General features: G+C 45.8%; 1 protein-coding gene across 4 annotated transcripts in view; it reads left to right on the top strand.

Moving 5' to 3' along the window:
* The window catches only part of LOC135198612 (probable ubiquitin carboxyl-terminal hydrolase FAF-X), a 506,622-nt gene that overhangs the window by 162,960 nt on the left and 330,369 nt on the right, over window positions 1–13,293 (top strand). For all 4 annotated transcript variants that reach the window (XM_064226360.1, XM_064226357.1, XM_064226358.1 and 1 more), the window contains exons 14-16: window positions 4,844–4,944; window positions 5,056–5,270; window positions 5,762–5,876. In XM_064226360.1, the coding sequence (XP_064082430.1) occupies window positions 4,844–4,944; window positions 5,056–5,270; window positions 5,762–5,876 (431 nt within the window). The remainder of the gene's footprint in view (window positions 1–4,843; window positions 4,945–5,055; window positions 5,271–5,761; window positions 5,877–13,293) is intronic.

Genomic DNA, 13,293 nt, shown 5'->3' with positions numbered 1-13,293 from the left:
AGATATACATTTTCAAAATATCAGAAAACAAAAAGAAAATATAATACTCAATTTTGAAACTCTTGAAGACCTGGAATATAATTATATTTTTAACATGGATGAACTAGATAATGCCATTAACTCTTGTCATCCCTCTGCACCAGGATGTGATAAAATATCATTTGAAATGATAGAAAAATTAGCTCCTATAGCTAAATCATATTTATTAAAATTTTATAATATTATCTGGCTAAAACGTGTCTTTCCTGATAAATGGAAACATGCCATAATAATTCCAATAAATAAACCAGGAAAGGATGCAAGTAATCCATCCAATTATAGACCGATATCTCTAACAAGTTGCCTATGCAAAATCTTAGAAAAAAGGGTTAATGCATGATTAACGTATGTAATAACCAAAGAATCCATTTTAACACCAACACAGTCTGGTTCAATAGCTGGCAGATCAACCCTAGATCCCTTAACACATTTACGAGATCATATCAAAAAAGGCTTTGAACAAAAGAAGTTAACAGTAGTTATAGTTTTTGATATAGAAAAAGCATACGATACAACATGGAAACATAACATCATGCAAAAACTCCACTCCAAGGGACTAAGAGGCCACTTACCAATATTTATTAAGAACTTTTTAACAAAGAACTTTTCAAGTAAGAGTAGAAAATTCCTACTCAGTAACCTATAAACTGGAAGAAGGAATCCCTCAAGGTAGTGTCTTGAGCTGTACATTGTTTGCTTTAGCAATCAATGACATTATTATAGGTTTACCAAGTGGTGTAAAAAACAGTTTATTTGTTGATGACTTTGTCATTTACTATATGAGTAGTCATTAGAAACATGCTCAGAGAGTTCTCAGTACTGCCATTTCAAATATATGTAGTTGGACAAATTCAGTTGGATTTAAATTTTCAACTGATAAAACAAAAGCAATCGTCTTCTACAAAGACAAAAGATGGATGAAGAACCAAAGAATCAAACTTCACCTTTATAGTGTGGTGGGATCACAAGCTAGAAAAAAACCAAGTGCAAAACCCTCCCCACATTAACCTAAACAATCCAGCTGCCAAACCCACCTTCAGTCACACTTTCTTCTTAACACAACAAATACAGCAGGACAATTGACCTACACCTATACAAAAAAAAAAAAAAAAAAAAAAAAAAAAAAAAAAAAAAAGCAAAACTCTTGTACCTACCAACACTATACAAAAACAAAACGTAAAAACAAAACGACATGTACTTACCAACACTCCAGATACTCCGGGCTTTGCTGTGCTGTCTGCCGTCAAGGTCGCAGAGATACCAATCACAACCCACACCACAACCCACAACCACAACCCACAACTAAAACAACACAACAACAAAAAAAGGAACACAACCACAAACCAACAACAACACCCAAAGACCACAACTCAACAAGAAACACAACCACAACCTAACAACACAGCAAACAACCAAGGAACACAACCACAACTTCACACATAACAGCAAAAACTCAACAACACAACAAAAGACCAATGCACAAACAATTACCAACAAAAAAAAACAACAACACAAAAAAAGGCAACATACACACCCACTAACAACACCAACAACAACCCTCAACTACAACAACTCACACATAATAACAGGAACTCACATACAACTCAACAAAGACCTCACAGCACAACAACTCGTAAGCAACAATATCAACTGACAGAACAACAACTAAATAACAAACAAAAGACAACTTAGCTGACTTTCAATTCCTCCAAAAAAAAACTGTCTAAACTACTTTTCAACACCAGCTCTCACCAAAGACTGACTGAAAAACTCACTTAAAACACAGAACTCTGATCTCTACCACCAGACAACCCAGCCAGAACTCACTAACAGTCAATACAGTCGTTAACCATCCAACCACCAATTACTCTCTCTCTCTCTCTCTCTCTCTCTCTCTCTCTCTCTCTCTCTCTCTCTCTCTCTCTCTCTCTCTCTCTCTCTCTCTCACAGACGTTGTCAAATGGAACTCCATAACTCCTCCATAATAGCACTGAAATACAATTTTGTACAAAAGTCAAGTATCTAGGAGTGATATTTGATCAACATTTAAATTGGAAAGACCACATCAAATACATTAAAGCCAAGGGCATCAAAGCCCTTGCCATATTAAAAAAGTTATCACACACTAATTGGGGAGCAAAGTGAGACATTTTATTAATGATATATTAGGCAACAGTCTTATCCATAATAGATTACTGCTGTCCAATATATTCATCCGCCTCAGAATCTGCATTAAAATCTCTCAATGCAGTGCACCATGAAGGCGTGCGATTGTGCACAGGAGCATTCCGATCATCCCCAACAAACTACTTTTGGTAGAGGCAGGTGTTTTGCCCTTAAAACATCACCGTAATTTGATAACAGGATCGTCTCCTGCAGCTGACTTGCTTCCAAAACTGTAATCCAGTAACAGCAGTTAATAGTACTAGCTCTTTCCCAAAAAGAGCTAGATACATAATGAACTTGCATAACATGGATCCAATTTTTCACCCACCAATGGAATTGCCACCACTGTGGATTTTAAATCCAATAAAGATATAGATATGTACCTCCCTGTCTTACCTACTCAAAAAGCAAATGACAAGTACAGAAATGTACCGCCAACATGCTTTGGAGCACATTAGAAGAAAAGGCGACAAATTTATGGTATATACAGACGGCTCTAAAAATAATGTTGGAGTAGGAGTATCTACATATTCGAAAAATATGTTAATAAAAAAAAGCCTACCTTCAATATCATCAGTATTTGCTGCTGAAGTCACAGCCATACAGATGGCTCTTGATATGATATCTGAGGCAAAAGCAAGTGTGTCTGTTATTTTCAGTGACTCACGTAGCACTATAGATGCAATAAGACAGTTTAAATCAGGAAACCAAATAGTGCAGGAAATACAAATCAAAATTCATCAACTCCTCCAATCAGGATTATCAATGGAAATATGTTGAATCCCAACACACGTGGGAATAAAAGGAAATGAATATGCAGACTCAGCTGCCAAATTAGCCTGCACTTTCCCTCCAACAATTACACATGCCCCAGTGTCAGACTGGGTAAAATCTGTTAAACCATTGATTTACCAGGATTGGAAAGGAGAATGGGCCTCGTTGCCAAAAACAAATAAACTTAAAAACATAAAAACTGAAGTATATGCATGGAGGACATCCTCACAGGAGGAAAGATCAAAAGAGGTGATCCTAGCAAGGCTCCGTATAGGACACACAAGATTCTCGCATGGTCACTTGATGTCAACACCACATGCTGACCCAATGAAGTGTTAACAGATGTCAAACACCCATGACAGTACAGCATTTACTTGTTGAGTGCCCAAATTGGATCCAGCAAAGATCTATTTATCTACGGAATTCAAAAATGAAAAGTATTCTTGCTGAAAGCAAAGATTTTTCAATTAATAACATCATAAATTTTTTAAATAGACAGGTTTCTCAAATAAAGTCTAATTTTTTTTCTCTCTCTCTCTGGATTGATCCCTGAGAAAGAAGAGTCTACTTGAGACTCAGAGGTCTGGAAAAACTAACCCCTATTAATAATAATAATCGGCACTTAGGCTAAGCCACTGATAACCAGACAGCGGTGCTATAAACCCTACAGAGGGTAAAACCCAGTTATGAATATACGGAACAAATGCCGTGAAACCGAAATGCCTGTAACCAACACCAACAGTAACCCAGGGGCTGCCTGTTCTGCATCTCTCACACACTTGTTATCTTTGTATAAATTTGCTCATAAATATACCAAGGTGTTGCTGTGGGTTTTAGTTGTTATCTTTCATGATAGTCTGTCAGTTATAATTGTAATTTTGCAAAGAAAAGTGTAAAGAAACATTATAAAAGGCATGTGTAATCCAAAAAAGTTACTGCAACTTCAATTTCAATAAATTTACAAAAATATTCTACAACAAATATACTTGGAATTTGTTACTGATTTTAGTTCTTATATGTTTTGTACTTTGTGGGCTGTAATTATAATTTAACAAAATAGAATAAATATATTTATTAGCAAAACCATGTATAACTAGGTAAAATCTACGATTGCCTTGTAAAAGAGGGCCCACAAGGGGTGGTAAATAGTTGTTTTCAATTTCTCATAGAAGGCAGGGAAAACTTTTTAGAATTTTCTTTTCATACACCTTGTGCATTTGTATATCTTCTTCTTTCCATTTGTGCTTTTTCCGTAAATTGGCCGACCTCTTAAGTTTCCTCAGCCTTGGGGTGTTGCATATTGATTTTTAGCCTGGCTCTTAAGGGTTAGAAATTATTTTGAAAATTTAATTTGCTTAAGTCTTCTATTATTTGAAATTATTCCAGAGAATTGTGACAAAAGGAATTTATTTCACATTCTATGTTCTCAGAATATTTTCACTCAAAGAGCACTTGGTTTTCCATAAATAGTGTTACTAAAAATTTCAATAGTATATATTCCCATTGGTAAAACATTAGTCTTGCATTCAGTTAAACAAATTACTGTTTTCATACTTAGATAAAATTTGATATTGATTTCAAATGACATTTAGATTTAAAGGTTGGGTTAGCATTTGCAGTTGATTTCAAAATTCAAATATTTGCTGCCTTATTGCTTGAATAGAAATTAGAATAAATTTCTTTTTGCAGGAGAAATTTTAAAAATGCTAATGAATAAATTGATTTTGTTTTTTCATAATTTTTTATCAATTTTTAGACCCATTACATTTAATTGGATAGTTTAAAATTTATTTATTTATTCTTGGTTTAGCATGCAAATATCTGTTCCAAGCAGAAAATTATAATTAATTTTCTGCCTTTTCAGAAAATCCTGACCTTAACCCAGCAGAAATAGTTCCGGATAGTCGTTACAATCACATATTTCAGGTTCAGGAGCGGTTAAGTTTCCTCAGGTTTCTACTTAAGGCAAGTTATGTTTTGTATTTTGCTCATTCATGTGAAAAGTAAAACTAAATTATCAACTTGCAGCATCACATTGATTTAATTAAATCGATATGGATTTTTTCTTTATCACAGGATGGTCAGTTGTGGCTGTGTGCACCCCAGGCTAAACAAATATGGAATTGCCTTGCTGAAAATGCTGTTTTTACTGTTGATCGAGAATCCTGTTTTAAGTGGTTTTCCAAGCTTATGGGCGATGAACCTGACCTAGATCCTGAAATAAACAAAGATTTTTTTGAAAATAACATTTTACAATTAGATCCCTCTCTTCTAACTGAAAATGGCATGAAGTAAGTATTGAAGACAAATAAATGTTTAGATTTATGAATTGTTGGTTGTGGTAAGCAAGTTCATTATCTCACCCTGTTGTACCACTGATATGCTGTTGCAGTTTTAAAGAGTACTGGAGAATTCATTTTGAGAATCAGCAAAATTTTCATGTATCTTTACTTTTTCCTATGCTGTAACTTGCATTATTAGTTTAAAAAGTTTTTGTTCTCTGTACCTTAAGATTCTATAACTTTGCTGAACTTAATCATGCTTTAAAATACTAGATTAGATAAATATATATTGTCAAAAATCCAAAAGCCCTCAAATATAGACTGGAATGGTTATATCATTTTGGTTGGTCAGGGTATTGCATGTATTATAAATGTATAGGGTAGTTCCACAACCATAAAGATGAGAAACCTTAATGGCTTGAGTAATATAGCTGTAACATTTGGTTAGGATAACTTGATTGTCAACATTGCTAAAGACTTTTTCTTTTTCCATGGCACAGGTGCTTTGACAGATTTTTTAAAGCTGTCAATTCAAAAGAGGGGAAACTGGTTCTTAAAAGAAGAGTTTACCTCATGGATGATGTTGATCTAATAGGGGTAGACTATGTGTGGAGGGTAAGTGTTTCACTGTTGTCATTGTAATTCTCTCATAAAATAGATTAGTACAGTCTGACCTCTTAAAACCTGCACCCTTGGAACCAGGCCACTACAGGACCTCAAAAAATCCCAGATGACAGGAATCACCCCTAAAAAACCTCTTTTGTCAGCTCATTCCATAGATATAATGCTGTGTTATCAAACATAGATCAAAACTAATGACTAATCACTTATTCATTAGGTTTAGTTCCTTATGAAGATTCTGGCCTGCTCCATAACCATCTCCCCAGAAATACTTATACACTATGTTGGAGCTTGAACAACTATGTAAGTGCACTATCGAATTCTGATCTCCTAGCACTTGTGAGGACTGGACTGAAACAAGGAAAAACTCTTTCTGCTTTATGGTACAGAGTCGGCTGTATATAAGGGGCTGTGCGGACGGTGATGTAGTGTCCGTCACCGAGATATGCTGTCTCGCACCTATAAATATACACACAACTGGGCATGGAGAATACATTTTTTCATGATATATATAATTGGCAAAAAGGCTGTGAGTTACTCTATATTTTGATATATGATAAAAGTATATATGTATACAAAAGAAGGATGGACACTTTGGTTAAAATGTCATCCTTACACACTTGGTGTTTTCTGGAGCTTCAGATTTTTCTGGCTTTTGTTTTTAGCAAAAACATTAAACCTTCACAGTGTGATGTGGTCCTCGGTGGGGTCTCGTTAGGGGCGGCGAGTGGCATCATTTCTTATGAAGAAGTATTCACAGGAGTCCAGGGCTCTCGGTCGAAACTGCTTCCTTCTGTCAGAGAAGGTTTCCCGCCGAGTCTTGACAGGATGTCGAAGCTGTCGTTGTCGGCTGGGAAGAATTCTCCTGGCATTGTCAAAGTCTCCCCATAGACCTTCTCTGTCGGAGGGGTCGCTGTTGGCTCTTGGGGTGGTGCGGAGGCCAAGGAGGACCCACGGAAATTGTGCCTTCCAGGCGGGGCCCGTGCAGAGTACCATCAGGGACGCCTTGAGGGGGTGGTGGGTCCTCTCCACCATGCCATTGGCTGTGGGGTTGTAGGTCGTGTTGGTGTGTTTTGTTTTGTCCCCATCAGGTATGCCAGGGTGGTCCAGAGTTCCCAAGTGAAGGTGGTTCCCTGGTCGGGGGTGATGTCGTCTGGTACTCCGAAGTGGCTGATCCAACTGGATAGAGGGCTTTGGCGCAGACATCTGGGGTGGCGGCCACCTGGTGGACCGGTCGATTACCGTCGGCAGGTATCTAGCACCGCTAGATGGGGGGAGGGGCCCAACGACATCCACATGTATGTGCCCAAATCTCCGCCTGGGTTGAGGGAAGGTTCGGAGTCCCTCTCCTCTCTCGATCCATCGAGTGTGGAGGAGGACGCCCGTTACCCGGACGTTCAATTGTATTTAGGGTCTTCCGTGCGTTCGGGGTGGGGCACTTCTCCCCCCGTGCGTGAGGGAACCCCTCTATCTAACCTGACTCTTGCTCCCCGCAGGTAAGACGTCCGTGGGTGACGACCTTGGACAGGTGTGGGCTGCGCTGGGCGTGCCTAGCATCCAGGGGCTGCTGCAGCATCTGGCGGGGTCTGGGGCGGTGACCCATGGAGCAGTCACCACTATTACTAACACCACGATTTCCACGCCCGCTTATGCTGCTCCCCCCACCTGGTCTACACTCCCCATGCTGTGTTGGTGACACCGTCTGCCGCTGTACAAGGACCGGTCGCCATCGTACCGAGGGGGGGTATGCCGCCGCCACCTGGGTTCTTCGTGTTGCCTGCCCCAGACTTCCGCTGTCCCAAGAGCTCACCCCTGGACCGGCCGCCAGTACCCAGGTTCCCGCTGGCTGCCGATACTACTGATATGAAGATGGCTGCACCGACCGTACCTGCCGTTGATCTGGTCCCTGCTGCTGGCCTGGCTGCCCCTGCTGTGTCTGCCGCTGCCGATGTTCCTGCCGCTATTGAGATGGTTGCTGTACCTGTCGCTCTTGCCGCTCCTCCTGTTCCTGCTTGTTCCTGCCCCTGTCCATGCTGGTCCTGCCCACGGTGTGTCTTCCCCAGTCCCAGGTCCTTCCGGACAGGTGCAGTCGGGCCGTGTTGCTTCGGCAATAGCTCCGACTCCGGCTTGGATGGATGACCTGACGACTGTCCTGCGCGAGCTGACGGAGAAGAGGAGGAAGGTGTCGTCTTCGTCTTCGTCGTCTGCTGCCGCCTCTTCCCCTTCGACTTCACAAGCCGAAGAAGAAGAAGAAGAAGGTTGCCTCTCTCTCTCTCTCTCTCTCTCTCTCTCTCTCTCTCTCTCTCTCTCTCTCTCTCTCTCTCTCTCCCCCCCCCCCCCCCCCCAAAGAAGTCTCCTTCGGGAACTTCTAAGGGCCCGTCTCACCTCGGTGGGAAGGGGGGTCCTTCTGCTGGTCCTCCTGCTCCTTCGGCAGCGGGGCCCGCCTCCCCTTCCACAAGGAAGAGGAAGGCGGGGACCAGAGGAGTACCGGTTTCGACCAGTTCTTCCTCGCCTGGTGTTAGCAGCACTGCTGCTAAGCCAGGATCCGGCTCGGCCTCTCGTTCGCGAGAGATCCCGAGTGTACGCTCTACCTCGGGAGACCGTACAGCCGAAGTTTTGGCGCCAGAGTTCGCTCGGCGCCAGGACCGCGGCACAGAGCAGAAGGCTGGTGAGAGCCGCTCAGGTGACTCGCCAGGCCAGCAGCCGCTCTCGTAGTGACCTGCCGGTACCCAGGGTGGACGTGACGGTCGCTGACCGGCCACGGGCTGAGGCAGGGAAGAGGTCCCCCCAGCCACTAGCGCCAGCGGCTCGACGCACCGTGAGCCCACGCACCGCTCCAGCCACAACAGCGATCTCTGCCGCTCCCCTGACCGACGCTCCCACAGGGACCGGTCGGGTAGGGAGAGCAGCAGCAGCTCGTCTGACGCACAGGACCGGCGCCACTGTGCTCAGTCGCCCCAGGCAAGCGGCGCCACTAGGCCTGCAGCTCGATCACCACCGCGGGTTGGGGATCGCCTGTAGCCCTCCAAGCCCACCTGTCCTGCCGGGGAGCGTCAGGTCTTCCTCCTGTGCCTTCAACCTCCTCGGGTTACACCGGGAGGGGCGAGACACCCAGGAGTGATCACGAGGGGCGCGCTCCTGGTTCGGTCCTAGGATCAACCAGGACTTACTCGCAAGTGGCAGGAGGAGACCGAGAGGGGACTGTTGCTGTTCCTCCTCCTGAAGGAGGAGGATCCCGGGAGTCGGCCTTGTTGGAGGGACTGGATGGTCCTACTCCTCGAGACGCTGTTACCCCCGAGATCCAGAGGAACTTTGCCAAGGTTATTGCGCTGATTCGTCAGCACAATGATCTCGGGGAGGGATCGCCGCTCCCACCTTCCGAGCCCACTTCCCGGCTCGAGTCGTTCTGGGGCCCGAAGAGGGAACCCAGACTGACGGTGGGTCTGCCACGATCCCAGCTTGCCGACTCAGTGCTTGATCAGGTGGAGTCTCTCATCTCTGGACGTGAGGATTCGCTCAGGTCGGGCCGGTCGTCGAAGCTGCTTCCTCCTCCTCTGCAGCGACAGCGGCGTTTTTATGTGCCATCAGAGGACCCGATGCCGCCCAAACAGGTTAACCCGGGGTTAGTTAGGCTAACACCGGGTGTGTCTCTGCAGCAGCTCCTGTCCGAGAACCTATGGTTCTCGCAGCAAGAGGCACTGGGCCTGAAATCTACCGCTATGGCAGCTTTCCAGGCCGTCTCCTGGCTCGACCTGTGGTCCCTCATAGTGTCGAAAGTCGCGGCCAACTTCAGGGGCTCTGCCCTTGAGGAAGACCCGGCTTTCAGGAGACTGCCAGTCTGGAGGTAGGGCCATCTCCTACCTAGCCCACCAGACAGCTAACCTGTGGGGCAACCTGGTACTTCGTCGTAGGGACACTGTCCTGACACGAGTATCCAGGGGGGCTGTGCGTGAGGCGGCACTGGGGCTACGGAATGGAACGGTTCGGAGTTCCTCCTCTCTCTTCCCAGACGAGATGGTGGACGCTGTGGTAGAGAGACGGCGCACTGACAACAGTGACCGTCTTCTCCACCAGGCAGTTTCGAAGGCGGCTGGGCAGCTTTGAACTGCGGCCAAACCAAAGAGTGTGGCTAGCGCTTCCTCGGGGGCTAAGACGGCTGCTTCGTCTAAACCCCGAGGAAAGACTGTCTTCCTCTTCTGCAAAGGGGGGGCTCTCATCAGCCCTCCTCCTCGCGAGGATCGGCAGGGAAGAAGTCGAAGAAAGGTGGGAAACGCTAGGGATGGCGTTCCCCCTCACCTGCTGCCGAAAGTGGGTGGGTGCCTGGCGAGCCATTGGGCAACATGGCAGCGCTACGGCGCCGAGACCTGGGTAGTAGACGTCCTTCGGGAGGGATATCTACTACCCTTTGAATCTCGGCCACCCCTCACTTCCAACCCGGTCCAACCCCTGACTTATGTCAAAGGATCTACAAAGGACATCACTCTTCGACAGGAGAGCAAAGGAGCTGTAGAAATCGTCAGAGACCAATCACCAGGCTTCTACAGCCGCCTTTTCCTGGTGGAGAAGTCGTTTGGGGGTGGTGCCCGGTGATAGGTCTCTCTCCCCTGAACTGTTTCATTCGCTAGACTCGGTTCAAGATGGAAACGGCACGTTCTGTGCTTGATTCCATTAGGGGGAGCGATTTCATGCTTTCGGTGGACCTGAAGGATGCGTATTTCCAGATACCCATTCATCAGTCCTCCAGGAAGTACCTCCGCTTCATCCTCGACGGGACGGTGTACCAGTTCAGGGCACTTTGTTTCGGTGTCTCAACCGCCCCACAGGTGTTCATGCGAGTGTTCACTCTGGTGTCTGCTTGGGCCCACTCGAATGGGATACGTCTGTTGAGTTATCTCGACGACTGGCTAGTCCTGGCGAGCTCCCGCTCACAGTTGCTGCAGGACAGGGATCGACTTCTCAGGTTCTGCCGCGATCTGGGGATCGTGGTAAACTTCGAGAAGTCCGATCTCTAACCCAAGCAGAGGATGAAGTACCTGGGCACGCTGATCGATACGGTAGAAGAGCAAGTCTTCCCCGCAGACTTGCGGATCAGCAGGTTCAGGGAGACAGCCATCCGGTTTCTGTCTCGACAGAAGCAGCCTGCTCAGCAATGGCAAGTCGTGATCGGCCACCTGTCGTCACTCGAGAAGTTAGTCCCTCACGGGCGTCTTCACCTGTGGTCTCTTCAGTGGAAACTAAAGGAGAGTTGGTCACAGGCTCAGGACCCGCCATACTTCCCCGTGGGTCTCACGGAGGAGGTGAGACGGGATCTCGCTTGGTGGCTGGACGACAGGAACCTCTTAAAGGGAGTGCCTCTCAGCACTCCACCCCCCGGAGATGTTGCTGTTTTCAGACGCATCCATGGAGGGATGGGGCGCGCACCTGGAGGAGTTGCTGGCGGCAGGTGTGTGGGACCATCACGACAAGCACCTTCACATCAATGTCTTGGAACTCAAGGCGGCGTTTTACGCTCTCCAAGAGTTCTAGGACTGCTTGATGGGACACTCGGTGGTGTTGATGTGCGACAACACCACGGTAGTGGCATATGTCAACAAACAGGGGGGGACTCATGTCTCTCCCGTTGCACCAGTTGACAATGCAGGTGCATGAGTGGGCCATCGCTCACTCGATAGAGCTGTTGGCACGCTACATTCCAGGCAAGAGGAATGTAGTAGCAGACAAGCTCAGCCGTCGGGATCAGGTGATAGGGACCGAATGGTCACTACACCCAGACGTGGTGGAAAGGCTCTTCAACCTGTGGGGGCGACCAGTCGTCGACCTGTTCACCACCCGGCACAACAGAAAACTTCAGGTTTTCTTTTCAGCCATGCTGGACCCATGGGCAGCTGCAGAGGACGCGCTTCAACAGCCCTGGAACAACCTCTTCGCGTACGCCTTTCCTCCATTCTGCCTGATTCGCAAGGTGATCAGTCGAGCGCTGGTCACCCCGAATCTCAGGATGATCCTGGTGGCCCCCAGGTGGCCGCAAGCCGTCTGGTATCCGGATCTGCTGGCTCTTCTAGTGGAGGCACTAAGAGAGATTCCCCCCTGGCACAACCTTCTCGCCCAGCCGCACGTGGAACGGTACCACCAGGCAGTCCAGTCCCTTCAACTTCACGGCTGGCTGTTATCCACCATCTCTTGCGAAAGAGAGGCTTTTCTCGCAGCGCAGCAACAGAGATGGCTGGACACGTCAGACAGTCCTCTGCAGCTGTGTACCAGGGAAAGTGGGCCGTCTTCTGTGGTTGGTGTCGTAGAAGGGGGGTCTCTCCTCTCAGAGCCACTCTTCAGCAGATAGCGGATTTACTAGTCTTTCTTCGCCGAGAGAAGCTCCTCTCAGTCCCCACAGTCAAAGGATACAGATCCGCCCTGGCTCTGGTCCTGAAAGATTCTCTCACAGGCTCCCATCCCCCTTCTTTAGGACCCGAACTTTTAGGAAGGCTGGTCAGGTGAGCTGAACCCCCAGTCACCTCAGGCTACATCTATCTCCCCTCTAAGTATAAGTCTATCCTATTGTTAAGACCGAAGGATTGCTCCCCGCACATGAACAAATGACAAATTTTTAATCAAATTTTATTTTTCATAGCTAAAAAACTTGAGGTCTTAACCTTGATTGCCCTCCTAGCCACCCCTCTTATTTCCTGGGATGGAAGAAAGATGAGTTGCCAGATGCCACAGATTCCTGCATTACAATCGTTGATTGTTTTTGACTGGTTTCCGGATGACACTGGAAGATTAGCGTATTGTTAAGAATGGGGGATAGAGCAGTTCACCACATCTTTTATCACACTTGCTGTGTCACGTATAATGTTCACTGGAAATTTTACTTTCATCATTGACTTATACACATTACCATCACCAAACCTCTCATTTCCTGGGATGGAAGAAAGATGAGTTGCCAGATGCCACAGATTACAATCTTTGATTGTTTTTGACTGGTTTCCAGGTGACACTAAAAGATTAGCCTATTGTTAATATTGTTAAGACCTCAGGCTTGTTAGCTATGAAAAATACAAATTGATTAAAAATTTGTCATTTTTAGGGTTATTTATTTTACAGCTTGTTCCAGTACATCATGTGACATGTCAGGCATGAATCAGTACATAACCATCCTTGTTAGCCTACTAGACTCCAAGAATGTTCATGTTTTCAGACATTTCTAGGAGTGTGTTGTTGGCAAACTCCACACCATCATCAATCAAGAATTTCACCGAGGGTCCCAAACCAGTTCCTAACATAAAATATACTACATCCCTTTTTTACATTCCGTTAGGTCTAATACCACAACTTCATTGAACTCGTTTGCCATATTCTCACTAACAGTTGGCCTTGATGATGTTTTCTTATATTTCATGCCTATATCACAGCTATC

This window comes from Macrobrachium nipponense, chromosome 22 (genome assembly GCF_015104395.2).
Source record: "Macrobrachium nipponense isolate FS-2020 chromosome 22, ASM1510439v2, whole genome shotgun sequence".
NCBI classification, from domain to species: Eukaryota; Metazoa; Arthropoda; class Malacostraca; order Decapoda; family Palaemonidae; genus Macrobrachium; species Macrobrachium nipponense.
The sequence above is the reverse complement of the archived record's forward strand: the minus strand, read 5'-3'. Positions and strand labels throughout refer to the sequence as shown.